The sequence below is a fragment of the Hippocampus guttulatus genome, chromosome 10 (genome assembly GCF_054856545.1).
Source record: "Hippocampus guttulatus isolate MCC_2025c chromosome 10, RoL_Hgut_1.0, whole genome shotgun sequence".
NCBI classification, from domain to species: domain Eukaryota; kingdom Metazoa; phylum Chordata; class Actinopteri; order Syngnathiformes; family Syngnathidae; genus Hippocampus; species Hippocampus guttulatus.
Window position 1 is genome coordinate 2,872,688 of NC_141270.1, and position 18,868 is coordinate 2,891,555.

The 18,868-nt window shown below is 47.0% G+C and overlaps 2 protein-coding genes and 3 long non-coding RNA genes across 8 annotated transcripts in view; 4 read left to right on the top strand and 1 right to left on the bottom strand.

The window, feature by feature from the left end:
* rgs17 (regulator of G protein signaling 17) overlaps positions 1-122 on the top strand; it is a 17,238-nt gene extending 17,116 nt beyond the window's left edge. For both annotated transcript variants that reach the window (XR_015101980.1, XR_015101982.1), the window contains one exon: positions 84-122. The gene's annotated coding sequence lies outside the window, so the exon portion shown is untranslated. The remainder of the gene's footprint in view (positions 1-83) is intronic.
* Positions 51-18,291, bottom strand: pcnx2 (pecanex 2). Of its 2 annotated transcripts, none has more exons than XM_086121519.1 (40): positions 18,074-18,291; positions 16,949-17,154; positions 16,407-16,524; positions 16,268-16,304; positions 15,757-16,163; positions 14,830-15,039; positions 14,286-14,756; positions 13,477-13,660; positions 13,077-13,218; positions 12,724-12,860; positions 12,568-12,646; positions 12,292-12,427; positions 11,583-11,725; positions 11,146-11,299; positions 10,959-10,991; positions 10,481-10,652; positions 10,284-10,394; positions 9,944-10,035; positions 9,763-9,872; positions 9,034-9,142; positions 8,829-8,918; positions 8,085-8,235; positions 7,620-7,761; positions 7,362-7,539; positions 6,798-6,906; positions 6,579-6,708; positions 6,199-6,257; positions 5,877-6,092; positions 5,149-5,402; positions 4,846-5,079; positions 4,247-4,350; positions 3,548-3,692; positions 3,200-3,430; positions 2,914-3,071; positions 2,717-2,833; positions 1,919-2,091; positions 1,428-1,594; positions 1,279-1,353; positions 962-1,138; positions 51-387 (listed from the first exon to the last, which is right to left on the bottom strand). In XM_086121519.1, exons 1-40 carry the CDS (start codon positions 18,224-18,226, stop codon positions 232-234), a joined length of 6,270 nt encoding a protein of 2,089 aa, XP_085977645.1. In that variant the 5' UTR covers positions 18,227-18,291; the 3' UTR covers positions 51-231. The 2 variants fall into 2 exon arrangements, with proteins under 2 accessions (XP_085977645.1, XP_085977643.1); XM_086121517.1 differs by having other exon boundaries at positions 8,829-8,921.
* LOC147198900 (uncharacterized) lies at positions 289-7,452 on the top strand. The gene is made up of 3 exons (XR_015101984.1): positions 289-437; positions 5,824-6,750; positions 7,348-7,452. It is a non-coding gene; the product is annotated as an uncharacterized LOC147198900 (long non-coding RNA).
* Positions 10,475-14,154, top strand: LOC147198901 (uncharacterized). Its single transcript, XR_015101983.1, has 3 exons — positions 10,475-10,613; positions 11,152-12,423; positions 14,094-14,154. It is a non-coding gene; the product is annotated as an uncharacterized LOC147198901 (long non-coding RNA).
* On the top strand, positions 14,460-18,498 carry LOC147198902 (uncharacterized). Of its 2 annotated transcripts, none has more exons than XR_015101986.1 (5): positions 14,460-14,585; positions 14,704-14,769; positions 14,845-15,015; positions 16,966-17,188; positions 18,353-18,498. It is a non-coding gene; the product is annotated as an uncharacterized LOC147198902 (long non-coding RNA). The 2 variants fall into 2 exon arrangements; XR_015101985.1 differs by having other exon boundaries at positions 18,290-18,435.
* Positions 18,499-18,868: the final 370 nt, after the last annotated feature.

Here is an 18,868-nt window from a genome sequence, read left to right on the forward strand (position 1 = left end):
ACGAATCTGCAGCGCCCTGCGTGTATGTAAAGACCACAGAAAGACTCCAGTTAAAAACACATTTGCTTTTATCTCGTTGACAGTATCCATGATGGTGTCGACGATACATTCAGAGAACAAGGTGAGAGCACATGCTGAGTGACGTGGAGGCAGTATTTCGGTCGCTCTCTTCACAGACATGTATCAGTCGTACAGTCCTCTCCTAAGTGTGAACTTTGAACTTGTGCGTTCTCACGCAGTCTTTTGATCCGTCACATCAGGAGCCGTTGAGGGGCCGTCCCCCGAGAAGGTCTTGTCCAGTCCTTGGCTGACGCTCTGGTCACGTGACTGCCGGATGGTGGTGTTGCGAACGCTCTCGTCGATGTTCTCGTACGGCTCGGACGTCCACTGATGAAAGCGCAAGAGACGGGGAATTATTGCTTGACGAATAGACAATGGTAAGTCTCGAAGCTCATGAGTTTAGATTTAAGTTATGTAGCATGAGGCTACTCGAACTCAAAATGCCCAAAACAAAGTTAAATTCATCATATTGAATATATATTTGGAGTAGTAGGCTACTGTTTGGATGTTTACAGACAATTAAGGATTTTGTAAGGTGCACTATATGGAAATGGACAAAATTAGCTTTTTTATTATGATAATTAAAAAATAAGTTGTAAAAAAAACAAATGGATAAAAACAACCACCAAGGTGATGGCAAAGCACCACTTTTCTCAATGAAATTCCTCAAATCACATCAACGTAGTTCCTGGGCCCCAAGCTGCCACAAGGTGGCAGCAAAGCTTCACTATTGTCAAAAGGAAATTCCTCAACTCACCTCAACATACATCCTTGGCACTGAGATGCCACACGATGGCAGCAAAGCACTACTTTTGCTGAACCAAAAATTGGGAGGTTTACTGTATACCTATAAACTACCCCCCACTCCAAAAAAAAAAAAAAATCAAGATAAATGTTGTACCTGTGTGGCCCTGCTGGCCGACCGGTGTGAGGGTCCCATGGCAATGTTGACACTGGACGATGACTGCGTGTCGGTGGTGTTGCCACCCTCGGCGGCCGACAGCCCTGAGATCACCAGGCCGCTGGAGAAACTGCGCTTGCCGAACAGCAGACTCAGGGTAGACGACGACGACGACACCTAAGGAGAAATGGGCACAACAACAGTGTGGCGCAGAGTCCATGGAAATGCTAATGATGTCATCTTCATGTCACGTGACATGAAAAGTCAGCGTTGACACTGCGCATGAGACACGGTGACAACATGTAGCCAACCCGTACTTGGCTGGAACGCTGCTGATTCGGCGCCGCCTGGAGCTGCGAGCTGTTCCCGCCGGTTCCCGAGAGACGAGGGACCTGAGGAACCAAGCGCTTCGTTAGCCGAAAATTACAAGCTAACCACGAGTTATCAGTGTTGTCCTCGTGTTGACCTGGGAGAAGATGGACGCTATGGAAGTGTTGAAGGACAGCTGGCTGTTGGACAAACGCTGGACCAAGCCATGGTTGGAGGCCGAGTCTACGATGGGTCCCGATTGGCTGTTGACCGGCGGCCGCTGGGTCTGAGGCTGCACCGACCTGCTGCGATACTCCCTCCGGGCTGCACGCAACAGGAATTCACCAAGAACAAACATTCATAGAAATCTTATTTAGGAAGCATTTCCTTCATGAACAGAAAAATAAAAAAACACCGGAGGTTGAAAGAACAAAAGCTGAACTCTTCAAAGGTAATGCTAGCTATACATTTCATAGTTCTATGTTGAACTATAACAAAAAGCAAATAGATATTTACAATTTATTACGGTCAATATATTATGTAATTATGTAATTCATGGACTGACAGACTAGAAGCATGTCACAATATTCCAACTTTTGTTTGTCCATGGTGCTACACTAAGTCCCCTCTCATTTGTTGTTATTCTACCTGAGCTATGGTGTCGGTGGCTTTGTGTGGTCCGGGGGGCTCTCTGCTGGTAAGCACTCAGACTATTGGAGGTGACCGACGACGGCCGGTTGTGGCTCAGAGATGACGACCCGCCGGCACCGCAGTCGCAGTCATCCATGTTGACGCCACTGTTCAGGTTGTCCTTGCGCACTCTGTTGGCATCAGTGACACATACTAGATGTGTGCTCAGATTGGTAGGTTTTACTCTCCATTTTTATTCTTAACCCTTTAAGTCCCATTTTTTGGAATGCGTATTTTTTTTCTCATTTTGATAATAGTACGGTCTTTCTACAGCCAGCAGAGAAAGCTTCCAGTTCTAAAATTAAAGTTAAATTTTTCTCGATGGTCAACAGAGATAATCTCCACTGCTGACTGTCGAAATGGTTTCATTCATTTTCGCCATTGGAGCGCAATAAGCCACTAAATGCCTCATTGGAATCGAAAAATAATAAAGGAAATTGCTCCCTCATCCCAAAATTGGGAAATTATGTAATCTACTTAAAAACACAAAACTGAAAGGTTCAATTCAACCCAGATGTAGTTTTCATGGGTTTCAATTGACCAAAATTGGACAAGATAGAGCCAAAGGGTCCAATTTGAGTTGGAAATTGGACAAAAATACCCACCCTTAGCAGGTTTTATGACATTCGCATTAACACAGTTAAAATACGGGGGGGGGGGGGGGGATGGGGCAGACAAAAATAGCCAACATAATGCCCTGAGTGTAGACAAAACTGGCAGAAACTGATTTCGTTGAAGGGGGAAGTTCTGTTGAACCTGAGCCATTTGGAGCACAGCCAGGAACGAATGGCGTCCAAGCTGGAAGCCCCTCCACCGATGGTGCGCAGCATCCGGTGTGTTCCCGCATACGACGTTGTCAGCGGCGACACATACCTGGATTTACACCACAGAGCAACGAACGTCAAATTCCAGAACACCCTTCGGTTCACTTCGGGCTTTCAGGCCGCACGTACATGGGGTAGCCCAGGGGCTGGTCGCAAGACGAGTTGACCATGTTCCTCAGCGCCTGCTTGGAATTCTGGATGCTGCCGCGCTCCGGGTTGCGATTGCGTAAGAAGATCAGTTCTTGCTGCTGACCTGCCCATAGACCTCGCACACACTCCTTGTTGATCTACCAAGAGAGTTTAGGAAGTCGTATAGTGACCCCTTCATGTATCGACGGGAATCCAGACCGACGCGCGATCTATGAAAATCTGAAGGCATATAAAGAGGCATCCCGCGTCAAGTTTCTGTTCCTACCTTGATGACTTTGAAGCTGAGGTGGCGTTTGTAGAGCATGATGATCTTGTACTCATCTGTGCCGTCGTCCACCATGTGGCGCAGCGTGAGCAGCGTGTCGCGGCTGGACAGCACCGCCTTGCGCCAGGCCGGGTCGCTCTCGTGGCAAATGACTAGGCTGCTGCGGTAGTTTGTGATGGCCTCGTATAAGATGGACGACTCCTCGGTCTCTTCCAGACACGTGAAGTGGTCCTGGGAGCAGGAAATGCAACGGACCGACTAACTCCAATGGGACTTGGAAGCTTTCAGTCCAGATTTTCTTGAAGGATGTGCCACAAGGCCTTGTGACGAACGGCAGTTTGCCCGTACCTGATGCAGCTTCAGGCTCATTCTGACGGCGGGAGCCACCACCTTCTGCAAGAGGTCAAGATCGGCGAAAACCCACTCGTCTTTGGTAGCGATGCGGAAGTCGCCTTTGAACAGTGTGTTGAAACCATACAGGAAAGATTCCAGGCTTGACGGGGTATGAAAATAAGACCAACAAAAGAGAGAGCTAATAACGTTTCTGATGCCCCCTTGTGGTAGCAGTTTCTAACTTCAAGTTAGACGTTTGCTCTCCCTATTGACACGCCAGTGGTTTTCCAAGTTTGAGGATGTTGGAAGACTGAAATTGTCCAGAGATGTACATGAGACTATGAGTCGTGGTTTGTCTTTATGTTCCCTGTGATTGACTGGTGACCGGTTCAGGTTAAATCTCTCAACCCAAGTCAGCTAGGACAGGCTAATGCTCACCAGTGACCCTAATGAGGACAAGCTCTTCAGACGATGGAAGGTTGAACGGACCCAAAACATTTCATACCAAACATCTTTCAGTCTCTGGAAAGTCTCTGGCCTGTTGGCACCTCCATGATCCAATAAACTCAGTACTGGACATCCTCCTCACCCTCTTTGAGATTCGATTGATGAAACATTCTCGACAACCCAGTTTACTTTTTGGATGACCATGATCTGGATGACGCAGCAAACAATCAATCTAAATGGTAAGAAAGAAAAAGTGAAGTTACCTACCTGTTGGACATGTTATGTGACGCTGTTCCAAGTGATCGTCTTCCCAGGACCGACAGGGCATATGACAAAGTCACCAGAGGGGAGTCTTCATCGCTGTCGACAGGCTGGACAAACAAACAAACGTGTGGATACAAGAAGAGCGCAGACTTTATACCACGGGGTGTCGAACCCCGGTCCTCCAGCTGATCATTTGAATCAGGTGCGTTGAGGGAGTGAGACATCTGAAACATGCAGGATAGAGGACCGAGGTTGTGCACCGCCGCTTATATATTATGAAAGTTGTGTTGGCACCTCGGAACCTGGTTTCCACAACCAGAACTACACCGACTGAAGTAGCATTCTGTTTCTGCTCCTCAACTGTCGGAACACACTTTCTGAACACTTGAGATCTGCTCAAACTGTTCAAATTTGAATTTGGGACTGAAAACTTTGTTCACTGGTGTTTTTTTTTCCATCAGTCAAAGATTCTTTTGCTTTTTTTCACAATGCTTTTATTTGGCATTCTATGTGGTGCTGTACACGTAAGCTTGCCTTGCCGGGCATCCCAACCAGAACCTGCCATAGTGCGGAGCCCTGCTAAATCGCCAAGTCTTCCGTACCGTCTCCATCTTGCCAGCGCAGTACTGGATCCACTCCAGGTACACGTTGCAGAAGCTGGCTCGCGTAACTCCCTGCAGGCAGTGCACATAGTCCTCGTCTATCTTGACGCTAAACACCTGAGGGTCTCTCTCGATATGGTGCCACTTGGTGTAGGTCTGCAGCGCCTCGTGGATGGCGGCATCCTTGAGCCAGGTGGTCAACTTGGGGGAGTGCACCAAGTAGTAAATAACACTCTAGAGGAAGAGGAAGAGATGGTGAGCGAGAGGTTTCCTGGTGATGAATCTTCTTGTTTGGACAAGTACCTTCAGGTAGTAGGTGATGAGCAGCTTGCGGAGGTCGTAGACCTGCAGCATGGTGGCAGCGTTGTTTTCGCTGATGCTGTAGCCCTCCAGCAGGTACTTGGTGGCGGTCACCTCCCACGCCAGCCAGCGCAGGTTAAAGGCAGCGTTGCATGACAGCATGTGGGGCAGGTGGCCAGGCTCGCAGCAGCAACAGGCGTCATCCTCCTCCACGCCCTCCATGATGGCCTCCACCTCACGCTGCTGGCAGTAAGTTCCTGGCAGGAAGGCAAAGAAACAGTTTGGACAGCTGTCACTATTTGGTGGTCTGGACTTGGTATGGGTAAGTGGAATTGTTTTGGTGAGCCATTAATATTTTAGCGAGACGGGTCAGTCAGAGAAGAAGGCAAAAGAGAGGTGGTCGGTTTGGTGAGCAGATAGAATCGGGTATCATGCCCAGAACAATGAAAAAAGATGTGTCCGAAAGGTAGAATGTAAATAATGAAGTGAAGTGGGGCTCAGAACAGAGCCCTTGGGTACACCAGTAGAAACAACTGCAGCACTCGGTTCATTCCATTAAAACCATTCAGTTGAAATAATTTCACTGGTGTACCACAGGGCTATATTCTGGGGTACAGTAGTCAATACATTCAAGTCAAATACCAATTCCATTCCAATCCCCCCCCCCCCCACCCACAGTGTTCACAGGCGTACACCAGGGGGCATCGCAGTATACCAAGCGAACGCCGTACCTCTGAACTCCAGTCCTCTGAGCTGGAAGGTCACCAGGCCGTTGCCGATCTCGATGAGGTGCACCAGGGCGTTGAGGTAGTCCGAGGCCAGGATGAAGCAGTCGCCGGCGCTGTAGTTGCCCCAGCGGCCCAGCATGAGATCGCCGCAGAGCGAGTGCTGCAGCGAGCGCGTCAGGTATTCGTAGAAGATGGAGTTGAGGTTGTTGTCGTCACAGCCTGGCAGCCGTAAAAAGAGTGCACGTGGCGTCCCCGGAGGAAGAATAATTCAGAAGCACTGGATGGAGAGCTTGAACAACATCGTAAAAAGTGGTTGAGAACTCACCCGTCTCTTTATCAACTTGAGACACCAAGCGGCTGTTGGAGTTGTCGATGCGCTTTGTGCTGCAGACGACAAGTTTTTTGTTTTATGAGCATCCCATCTCGGGTGAGCAAAAACCATAACGATAAAGGTCAATGTACTTGTGTCGCTATTCGGATTTTCCCACACGACGCATATTAAGTAAGGGACAGGAAGTTCTTATTGAACTTATTAAACACAACATACATTTCATACATAATTATTAAAGTTTACTTTCGTCTATTTCTTATTTAGTGCCATGCACAATTCAAGGTGCCCAGCCCACATCGGCTTATAAGGCACAAACATTTTAATGACATTTTGACGAACAATATTTCCATTTCAGCTTCAACTATTTTCCCTACTTGTAGTTCCTCTCCCAGAATTTAATGGGCCGCGGGTACGAGGAGATGAAGATGGCGCTGCCCAGGAAGGGGGCCAGGGGGATGTAAAAGACGGTCGTGATGAGCGTCTGCAGCAGCAGCATGGCCGAGTCTGATTGCGGCGCCAGTCAAGAACGAACCTGTGGCTCTCACGGTGAGCTAACGCACACGCACACGAACGTTAAGGCACCGTAAGGATACGAGGCACGGCGAAGGGTTGGGCAAAGGCGTGGAAGGCGCTGCCCCAGGCGATCTGCCAGGGGGCGATATAGACGAGGATGAAATGAAGCTTCAGCAGTAGCTCACGCATCTGCAAAAACAACAAAGACGCTTTGTTAGGTACATCTGACAAGCGCGGTATCAAAAAGGTTATTAGTGTGTGGAATTCCACCTTCACATGTTTTGGTTATTTGGCAATGTAATGTATTTGGGCATTACTAGCATCTAACTGGACTGTAAATATATTCAGCATTTCATCGGAAAAGAGGGTGCTATGTTATATTAATTATTTTATCGGTATCTGTTTAAAAGTAATCTTGGTGTGTTGCGATACCCCAGGATAGGCTCCTAGTGTACACCTGTGAACTTGTGATGTGCTTTGAGCATTGCCAAATAAATGACTCAACTGTCAACTAAAAAGATGAAATAAATCAACCTTGGGATGACTGTCGGAGTTCCGCATTTGACACTCCAGGGATTTTCTCAACAGCGTCCTTAGATCCACTCACGTGAGTGTCCGCTCTGTTTCCAGGTGCGGGCGCTCACCTTGTGGAAGAGGATGGACATGAGGAAGAAGTCGAGCAGGAAGCTTTCGGAAGCGCTCGGGCAGTCGACGTGGAAAAAGAGCAGCGTGAAGAGCAAGGTGACGAACTGGAAGCTGGGGTCGCAGAAGGACGAGCGCAAGAGCTTCATCCCGGCCACGGTGGTCAACAGGACGTCGCCGCTGCGTGGCGATGGGAGGAGGGAGAAGAGGGTCAAGTGGAGCGCTCCCCGCGGTGCCGACCAAGGGACGGCGCGTCTTACTGGATGCCCAGCCTCTTGCGGTGGCTCAGGGCGAAGCCGTCATTGGTGAGCGCGCTCAGGACGATGGCGGGGTACACCACATACTTCTCCAAACACAGCAGGCACACGTACAACCGCTCGAACCACATCAGGACTGCGTCCTCTTTCACCAAAAAACCCCCCAACATTTTAAATGATTGCCTTTTGGTCGAAGAAAGAATAATTACGGCTAATAACGCCTGCATAACGCACAGAATTTTTTTTTAATTGAAAGTTGAAATGCTCCACCTATTACGAGGCTTTTTCCTAACTTTTTTAGTTACTATTTGAAATTAAAATTCAGCTTCATTCAAAAAAAAAAAAAACAAAAAACGAGTACAATATGGAAAAATCAAGCAGTTCTGCTTAGTTCTAGTTAGTGATTGCTCACTAAAGTCACCGCGCATGTTTCCCTGACCCCATTATAATGCTGCGGGGATGTCTGACCTCTGGGCTCAAACTCGTGGTACTCTTTGGTCTTGAGCAGCGGGTGCGAGATCCACAGCCAGGGATGATGCTTCCTCAATTGGGGGATGACGTAATGCGTCACCAAGCCCACCGTCCCCGCCAGCGCGTACAGAACGATGGTCACAAAGGGCTGACAAGAGAAATTTTTTTATATATATTAGTGCTGTCAAACGATTAAAATATTCAATCGCGATCAAATGTATAATTTCATAGTTAACTTAGAATTATCCGTAATTAATCAAAGATTTTTATCTATTCTAAATTTCCTTTGATTTCTTTTTTCTCCTATTTTCCCATTTTAATGCTCTTATCAACATGGAATCGTGGATCAGTTTTCTTTGTGCAAAATGCAAATATTAACTGAAACAACAATTGCAACTTTCAATTTCACATGAACATTTTTCACTTGCAGCAGTTATTCAAACTTAGAGCACATTTTATTATTTTAGAGCAACGACGTGGTGCCGCATTAATCTCGAAATAAAAAAATTAATCGAGTTAAAACTGTCTTAAATTAATGCAGATAATAACGCATTAAACGGACAGCACTAATATATATATATATATATATATATATATATATATATATATATTTTTTGTTAGTTAGTTATTTGTATTTATTTTATTTTTTTATCTGGGCTCCTCCCACCCACATGCATGTTAGCATGACTTGAAGAGTCTTGTACCCCGCTTCTGTCACCCCAAAGTCAGGGCAAGTCTCACCTTGAGCGACAGGAAGACTGTGCTGGCGGTGATGGCGAAGGTCAGGATGTAGGCGAGCGAGCACACGATCACGTCCGACAAAAGAATCTCCTTCTGCGGGACGTCCGCCATTTGAGATCAATCATCTCATGTTTCATTCATGTACAGTCTGATCATAGAAAATGCTCAGTGGAGGCTTGATAGCAAACGAATCGTTGTTGCTCACCATCGAATTCTGCAGCTTCTTGGGCAGAGGGTCTTCGATGTCGGCGTCTCGGCCCTCGTCTTGCTCACCCTCTGCTAGCGTGGGCATCACTTTCGACTTGATCAGCGATCTGAAAGAAAGAAAAGAAAACTCAATAATTCAAGCTAAACTTTCCTGCACATAGACGTTCAATGAAAATTGCATTCAATTATTATTCAATTATAATTCAAATCAAATATAAATATATTGTTCAATTATAATTGCACAATAAAAAAAAGCAAAACAAATCCGTTAAATGCCAATGGATCGTAAAGTTTAATGAAACTTTAAAAAGTAAAGCATTTGTTTCAAAAAATGATTCAAAAAGCTTCATATCAGATTTTAGTTAATACATTTCATACAGTGATGCTCTTACGTACCACTAGAGGGTGCCCAGACACCACTCGTGAGATTCACTGAAATGAATATTTTTATGTCCAAGATAAATTCATTAATTCAAAGCGCAAGTAATTTAACTTCATTTGAGGTTCGTGTTAACAGCAGCTAATTGATATTGACACTTGCATGACAGTCAAATTCAACGATAACTAAAGGGTGAGTAGTTTTGCTTTTGTTTTGTTTCATTTTACAGCACTTTGCTTACTTTTAGTAGTATCAAACAGTCAAGGCAAGGATGTGTCAAAAGGCAGGTAGTTATACCGAATATTTTTTTGTTTTTGGTTCACTTAAGAAAGTGGAACTGTTCCTCACATCATGACCGAGGGGTCGCTGCTCTGTCGACTGAGGTGGTAGGAGAAGACCACCAGAAGTCCGCAGAAACCCGAGAACAAGGCTGGCGTGTGCTGCTCGTCCCACGGCTCCTGCGAGACGCACACACACACACACGTCAAAACATTTCCAAGCGCCTCCACAGGTGGTTTTAGCCATCAACCTTGAGAGCTCCGAAGCAGAAACCGTAGAGCAGAGACAGAGCGCCCAGGCTGCGGAGGATGCCGTACACTGCCGAGATCAGACTTGTAGCCGCTGGAATGACAACAAAGAAACGCATTTCGCCACTGTCGAGGCCAAGCCTCCTTTATTTGTCCTAATTTGTCCAGGATGTCCTCAAGCGAGCGCACCAGGACTGATTTGGTTGCTCAAATGAGTCAAAAGATATTTATACCAAAAACCTAAAATGGAGTTTGAAACATATTTTGAAACATCTTCCCCATAGTACAACAATGCACTTTTTGCGCTGGTGTACCCAACGGATAGAAAATGTCTCGGCTGACCTGTTCCGCCGAAAAAGTGAATGTCAATCTGCTCCAGCAGGTAGATGGTGAAGGTGTTGACTTGCGGGAAAAGGCCCACCAGGAACGTGATTGGGAAGCAGTGAGTGAAACCTGTGATCAAAATCGATGAACTGCTCGTTTACAAGACAAGTGGCTTGAGGCCGAAGCGTCCCGTCTGGGCCTCGGTCCGTCCGTACCCATGAGCAGGTTCCGCACGAAGCGCAGCGCGTCGCGGCACACGATGGTGACGCCGTACAAAGTGGAGACGGGGAGGTCCTTCCTACGCAGCAGCTGCTCCACCGTCCAGATGAGCGAGCAGAAGATGCAGAAGTAAGCCGCGCGGCTGTAGGCCACCAGCTGGTTGTGACCCTGCACAGAGATGGATAGATATGAGACAGCTAAAAAAAAAGAAATGAATAGACGGTCAGTAAATCGTGGACGGAACTTGTCATGATGGTGCGCCGAGTTCCGTATATGTGGCATATCGGGGACTCTCATGACTATTCCGGGCTAGTTGTAAATTTACTGTAATGCACATTTACACAACTCCAGTTACGGCCTATTACGGCCTGTTGTTTTTTTTTTTTTTTTCCACAGTTTGGGTCAAAATAATTTGTGTAAAACATCATTTAAACATGTTTTGCTATTCTTTTAAAGCATAGATAAATAACTCACGTGCGTTGGTGAAGCTGCATCCGGCTGAACACTCTGCAAAGCAAAAGCACAGGGAGAGAAATTACAATTTGTACAAAACAGAGGTCATGCCCATCGTACAAATGGACAATCTCCGGTCGACAGTTGGATCCGTTTGACAATCAACGCGACGTTATGACTGATTGTTTTGTGTTTTGCCTTATTCTACCTTCAGTAAGGAGTACTGACAGCTGGCGATGACCAGACAGAACTGGAAGACCCAGAAGTCTTTGAAGCAGCCGTCGTTGAGCAGCGCAAAGCCGAGGAAGGAAACCAGGAAGGCCATGAACACTGCCACCAGGTTCTCCAAAACGTCTTGGTTCCTACACAGAGCGTAACCTTCAGATTACAGTCATCGCTTGACCGGATCGGAGGATTTATTTTTATTTTTTTCCTGCTTCCCTGTAACCTGATAACATGGTAAATTGTCAACCGTAGTAACCGCTGTCCCTGAAAGGAGTGTGGGAGGGGTGCTTTTGGGATTAAACTATACGAACATAACTGCTCTGTCCGTATCACAGATTTGTAACTCCGGCGCTGAACAGGTGGGGGTGGGACTTCTGTACACCAATTCATCAGCAGGCTTTTCTCGCGAAGAGCGCTTACCTGTCCAGTAGGGCGAGCAAGGTGAGACGGTCATATAAAATGTCCACCCACTTGCCCGGAAACAGCTTGAGCTTGTAGTAAATCTTCCTGGTGGGCTTCTCCTGGGTGGAGGTCTCTGAGGAGTCGTCTAAAGAGTCCTCCTCCTGAGCAAGATGTGACAATGCGGTATGAATTCAGCGGACAACTTTTTTGTTTGTTTGTTTGTTTTGTGCATCGACATCAGTAATGGTGGTACGCCAAGAATCACAAACTTTATTGTTAAAACTGCATCCTGTTTAGTTGTTTAAGCTTTTTTTGTTTTGTTTGTTTAAATGTAGTAGAGTAGATGTGTGATTTGCAGTTCAGTTGTATTTCACTTTCAAGTACAAACCAGCTGCATTGAATCTTTAAGAACGGTTTTCAAACGTCTTCATGCGCCTTGTATCAGTACAATTTAATTTCATCATTCTAGAAGTTAATTCATTTGTTTTGCTATATTCGAGAGCAACGTTAATGTTGAAACTGCGCATCATGTTATAAGTTAATATATTTAATTTCGGAATAAAGCCTTCGGCTTATGATGATGAACACTTTTGCTTTTTTATTTCTCTTTTGAGGTGGTACTTGAAATTCAAAGGAAAATAATGTTTTTGTTTTTTTGCATAATTCTTGGACCCTGCTAAAGAACTGCAATTTTATTTATTTATTTATTTTTATTTTTTATGCACACCTGGAAGATCTCAGGGTGCGTCCGTCGGGGACGAAGTCGGTGCGAAGGAATGATGCGTCGCTGGAAAGGACAGTCTGCGTGACCGCCCGCCATGCTGTCTTGGCACTCCGAGTTGGAAGAAGTGGACAGGAGGTCACTGAACACACACACACACACACACACACACACACACAAAAGAGTGGATTATGATGGGAAAAGTCACCTTTAAGATGCCTAGGGAGTGTTTTAAAATGCGGGCTAAACGCCACAGTTGGCCTCGAGAACGTAACGTCATACCACATGTTGCCAGTGATCAGCTCCGCTCCCAGCGGCAGGTTGAGGGCTCGCTCGGCATACAGCTTCCGTGGCCTCTCTCCTTTGACAACAAACAAAAAAACTTCAAATCAAAAATGTTCATTTAGGCATTCAAATCGGAGATGGATAGCGGCTTACGGTGCACCGTGTGGAATGTATACGCTTCCTCTTTACTCGTAGCCTCCGGCCGACAGATGACCTGCAGCATGGAGCTTTCCGACTGGGACGTTTGGGAAGGCAGTGAGTCATAGTCGGGATCTTTTTCCGTCTGCGGACTGGAGGTGGAATACAATTACCAGATAGTGACGCTAAGAGGGGCCTGACCGATTCAATCTGCTGTATTAGCTCCTCGAAATAGGCAGATTATTATTATTATTTTTTTTAATCGCATGAACACACGAAAACATAAGATGACTACAAGGACTTTGTTAGTTCATGGTCTACTGAATGAGCACCTCTGGTATTGTGTAAAAAAAAGTTTTTTTTGGTACCTGTCTGGTGAGACGATGGGAATGTGTATAGGCAGAACAGACTTGTCGGGAGCCAGACTGGTGGGCGGTTTGGGTCGCTCGGCTTTGCTGTGCGTTTTGCTCTCTTTCGGTTCATTTGCTCTGGGAGATGCGTTTGTGTTTTCTGTAATGCAGTTCATGTCGTTGTGTTTGTTACTCAAAATAAAGGGTGGACATTTTTTTTTGATGTGATTATGTAGTAAGCCATCCTGCACGAAATGCAGCTGAACATGGCGTGGAACAATAATGATCATGCAGGGGCTCTGAATACATAAAAAAAAAAAAAACTTTAATCATAATTTGATGTACCAAAGATAGTTATCAAGTCATGGGAAATGAGCGGTGTGAAAGGGTCCGAGTCAGGAAAGATACAGTAACGAACCCGTGTGTTGCTTTTCGATCTCCACGGAAGTTCCCACGTCCGGCTGGAGGTCAGATCCTTCTTCCTTGGTGCTCCCTCGGGCACTAAGAGATTCCAACATGGAGACGAACTCCAAGAATTTGGATTCGTTGGGAATCTGGCCCTCCTTCGCCTCCAGGTCTGACTTGGAGGTGGTCATGGTGGTCTGGCATCGAGACGAAAGAAGTTCGTAGAGTACAAAATACAGGGGTGACTTTAGGCTGGAAGTGTCATGACTTGCGAGAAATTCAAATGAATCTGGCCCCTGGGCCTTGAGTTTGATTCCAGTATTATGTTGTTGGAAGGTTCATTCATTCATTCATTCATCTTCCGAACCGCTTCATCCTCATTAGGGTCGCGGGGGGTGCTGGAGCCTATCCCAGCTGTCTTCGGGCAGTAGGCGGGGGACACCCCGAATTGGTTGCCAGCCAATCGCAGGGCACACAGAGACAAACAACCATGCATAGCCGCACTCACACCTAAGGACAATTTAGAGTGTTCAATCAGCCTGCCATGCATGTTTTTGGAATGTGGGAGGAAACCGGAGCACCCGGAGAAAACCCACACAGGCCCGGGGAGAACATGCAAACTCCACACAGGGAGGCCGCAGCTGGAATCGAACCCGGTACCTCTGCACTGTGAAGTCAACGTGCTAACCACCGGACTACCGGGCCGCCAGTGTTGGAAGGTTGAAATGCATTAATGTCACATTCATATAGAAATACATACATACATACATACATACATTTTTAAGGGACATGTCAACAACAAGGTGAAATGTGACAACATACTGTGTTTTGGGAGGGGTCCGAAAGCAGCACGGCGTCTTTCCCGCTGTCCATGCTCAGCCCGCGTAAGTGCACCCTTCCCCCGGGACCATAGCGGCCCAAAGCGGGCGGCAGACGCAGAAAACCTTGAGGGTCCGTGCTGGAAATCGGAGTGTCCGTGTCATCGGGATAGAAGTGGGAGCAGACGTCCACACCGGATGAGGTGTTGTTATTGGTATGCGGCACGCTGACCAGGGCCTGCTCCCCACCTGGAAGGGGACACCCCGAAGTGGCCGACTGTGAGCTGACGGTGTCCTTGCATAAGTAGAACTCCTCGCTTTGGCTCTCCATCTGTCTCAGGGTGGGCTCGTCCTTTGATAAGTCCTCTTCTTCTTTTTCATGCGCTTCTTCTTCCGCTTCCTGCTTGTCGTCCTCGGGCAAGTCGAAGACGATAACCGGGATCTTGACGTGACATTCGTCAGCATCCTTTTGAGCCTGAGAAACATAAGTAATGGCCATGAAAATGACCACTGCACAGGACACCTCAACCTGCCGCCATTGATGTCACCTGTGCGTTCTCCAGCAGACTCTGCTTGACGCTCTCCTCCAGCTGGGCGGCGGTGAGAGGATCACAGCTCATGGTGATGACGATCTTGACCGCCGCGCCGTTGCTGTCGACGTCCACGTGTTGAGGCGGAGAAGAAGTTGCTGGAGCGGAACTGTCCGTGAGGACCACTTCGATTTCATCGGAGCAGTATGTCTCCTCCTCTTGCTTGTGCTGACACGAGATACAAAATTAATTGTCACTCCGCTGAACTCACAAATGGAAAAAGAAATGTTGCTTCAGGCTGTCAGCCAGTCAGCTAGTTAGTTGGCTACTCACTCGGTTAGTTAATTGATTAGTTTGATGAGTTGATGAGATTTCATTCTCGACTCAGTTAGCTGGCCAAACTCAGTCGAATTCTCAGCTAGTCAACCAGTTAGTATAGTAGTTAGTCTGACAGCCTGTCGATCAATACGTTGGTCAGTTCGCTAGTCAATTAGTCAGCTATCTAGACAGCCGGTTAGTTCGTCAGGTAATCAGTCAGTGGGGTATTTTGTCGGGTTTTTAGCCAGTTACTCTGTGATTTACTTTGTTAGCTAGTTATTCGGTCAATCAGTTAGTTCATTGTCCATAAATCACACCGTCATTTCGTTAGCTAGCCAGCTAGCTAGGCAGTCAGTCAGTCAGTGATTTAGGTAGCTAGTTAGTCAATCTGTTATTCAGTCAGTTACCGAGCTAGTCAGTCATTCAGTCATTTCGTCGGCTAGTCAGCCAGTCATTTTCATGAAACTTAAAACAAGAACCCATGAAATAATGTCAACCAACCCTCTTGACTGAGTGTTTTCTCGTCATTCTGCTTGACTACTACCAGCATCTCTCCACCTTGCTGGAGGTGTGTGCTCAACCCATACATACTATATGCTGTCCATTTCGTGCGCGACATCACTGCACCTGTGTCGCTGGGACTGGCATGTCAATGACCTTGTGAGGGCACTCCCGGGGGGTCTCCAGTGAGTTATTATTGGCATCTGATGCCTCCTTGTTGTCCTCGCCCTCCTTCTCAACACCTTCATCTTTATTTGCTTTGTGGGGTAGAAGACCTTCAGATGTTTCTCCACATGCTTCCGCGTTCTCCTCGCTGGCTTTCTCCTCTTGTCTTCCCTCATCTGCCGGATCCTTGTTGTCATGGATCATTCCCACAGATGGAGTCTCCTGTCTTTCAGTTAGGGATGGGGGTCTCTGCTGAGCCTGCAGCAGAGGAGTATCCTTGTCGGGGGGTTCTCCCAGGGTAGGCTCTGGGCTCGGATGCGGGCCCGCCTCCCCTGGCTTCTCTGTTGCACATTCGGCACTACAGGCCACTGCAGTTGCGGAAATCATAATAGAAGCACGTTTTAGGTCTCAATGAAGGGTCTATGAGAATATTCGCGGTGAATCTTCAAAGCGATCCTCAGTCGAACCTCACCTTCTACCGTCTTCCCCTCATCTGATTTGAAGCACTCCTGCACGGAAGAGAAACGTTGCATTGAAATTCACCTGTAAATGGATGTCGCCTTCATGGCAGCAAACATCCATCAACTGTATACGCAGCGAGCACCACTCACCACCCCGATCAGTCCCACGTCGGTTTCCGTCTGCTTGACGGTCACCTGGATGACCTGACTGGGGCGCTTGCGAGCCAGCATCGTCATGGCAACGCTGTCTGGGACGGTGCTGCTCTTCCTATTGGAGAAAGGTAGACTTGGTTGACGCGAACTTCGAGAAATTGTTCATTTTTAAAAAAAAAATTGTATTCAAATTTTGCGTTCTTGAGGACCCATCAAGTGTGAAATGAAACAACCCAGTACTGTAAACACTTTTGTTCGTTGCCTTCATCAAAAATGTGTCATTTTGAATGTCTAATTGTGACAAGTCATGACTTGGTATACGGGCTGGATTGTCAAGCTTCAGTTAACAGCAAGAAGAGTGAAACTGCGGCTCTCCGTTTCCATGTTTTGTTTTGCGTGTAATTTCACAGTTGACCACTAGATGGGGGCACCTTTATTTTTTGGGGGGGACATGAAATTTTAAGCTAAATTCAAACGAGTCTTGGAGGAAAATGCTGTAAACTAGGTCTTGTTTGTATGCCAAATCTGTTGATAGTCACCTGATGTTGCCGGGCAGGTAGGCGTCGGAGGCGGCGTTGCTCTTCTTGTCGGCGGCCCCGCTGAGGTCAGAGAGGCTGCTGCGGACCACCGCCTCACCTTCGTCGAACAGCACGTGAAGACGGTAGTTGGCCGTCTTGACCAGCACGAAGAAGACGGTGACGGAGGCGCAGTAGATGCTCAGGGCCATGGTGGTCGGGGGCAGGGCCTGCATGCGTGGACACCAAGTCGTCAAAGCAAAGGTAGGACCACGTGTTGCCACAGTTACCTTGAAAAAGCAACTTAAGAAAAGTTACTTTACTGATTACTTGATATTAAAAGAAACCTAGTTACTTTCAAAACTAAGTAATCAGCAAAGTAACTAAGTTAGAGTCGAAGGAACTAATATTTACATTCAGCAGCTACAAAGTACAAACACAGCTTCTAACAGTATATTGAGCAGCTATTGGTAGTAAAGAGGGCGGCACGGTAGTCGACTGGTTAACATGTAGGCCTCACAGTGCAGGGGTCCAGGGTTCAATTCCGGGCTCCGCATGTGCATCCCTTGTTCTCCGGTTTCCTCCCACATTTGAAAAACATCCACAGTCGGTTAATTGAGAACTCTAAATTGTCCGTAAGTGTGATTGTGAGAGCGAATGGTTATTTGTCTCTGTGTATTGGTTAGCAACAGATTTCGAAGGTGCTCAGCCATTCTTGCGTGGACAATAGAATCTATGAACCCATACCTTAAGTTACTGTTTTTTAGTAAATACATCAGGAAAATTGGCGGTCTACACTCTTTGGGGAAGAGTTTGAAGAAATACAGGAGGGTATTTAATTTTCTTTAATCTTCTAAAAAGGCTACCAACAGAAAACATTCACCACCGCAGATTGGGGATGCCTGCTTAGTATTTAAATGACTCAAACACAATGAGCATGCGTGCACAGTGATGGCAGCAGTTTATTTATACTGTCACATGCGTCGAGTCACTCCACGCACCGAGGGAGCAACACACTGCGACAATGCCGCTTTCCTATTCTAGCCAAGCACACAATGGATGATGTCAGAAAGCTATCACGGGCATCTCACGGAAGCAAAAAAAACATTTAAAAAAACGCAACTAAAAAAACAAAAGGCCCCAACTCACCAGATGTAAAGACAACGGCAGGATGAGCAGGAAGATCCACAGATAGAGGTGGCAGGAGTTGTTGAATTTCTTCTGCTCCGGGTCATGGTACCAGCCCCCGGTTAGGGACGCCCACACGCCCTGACGCAGGGTCTGAGCAATGTGGGAGCCCATCTCTGCCTCCCTCTCCTCCTCTTCTTCCTCCTCCACCTCCTCCTCCTCTTCCTCCCCGCTCAGGTCGGTCGGCCGAATGGTGTTGATGATGCTGCTAGGCTACAATAAAGAGGTTCTCTCCCTCAGCGGGTGCTACGCACCTCCATGTCGCCTCTGCGGCTTGGCTCCTCCCTCACGGCTCATCGCTCCGGCTTGTGGCGGTTCTGGCGTCTCCCATCCCGGCGTCGACGGGGGAATCATCCCCAGCGTCGCTGTCCTCATCCTGCTCGGCTCGCCTTCCTCGCTCTCTCCCTTTCTGGCTCCTCTTCCTCGCTGGCTCGACAGATGCGCAGATTTGACCACCTCCTCCCCCCTCGGTCCCTGCCTCCCTTCCCCTTCCCATCCGTCCCTCCTCCCGCTCTCCTCTCCTATTATGTGATTCCCACCTTCACTGTTTAGCGGAACAGAATAGCTTGCATGGAGGCATTTACATTTTACCCACTTTTATACTACAATTTATTTGTTTGTTGCATCAATGTTATGGTGACACATGACATGCTTATATTAAATTTAAAAAAAAATTATTTTGACATTTGACATTACATTTTAATGTATTTATTCATTAATTAAGTGTCCATTTAATGAAAACACTTTGTTCCACTC

Bases quoted from the DNA above. Each gene is read 5' to 3' on its own strand.
- pcnx2 (XM_086121517.1), bottom strand. From the start codon at position 18,226: ATGGGCTCCCACATTGCTCAGACCCTGCGTCAGGGCGTGTGGGCGTCC. The intron at 12,647-12,723 runs GTAAGCCGCTAT...TTGTTGTCAAAG, and splicing joins TACATTCCACACGGTGCACC to GAGAGAGGCCACGGAAGCTG. The intron at 11,300-11,582 runs GTAAGCGCTCTT...CGCTCTGTGTAG, and splicing joins TTGCTCGCCCTACTGGACAG to GAACCAAGACGTTTTGGAGA.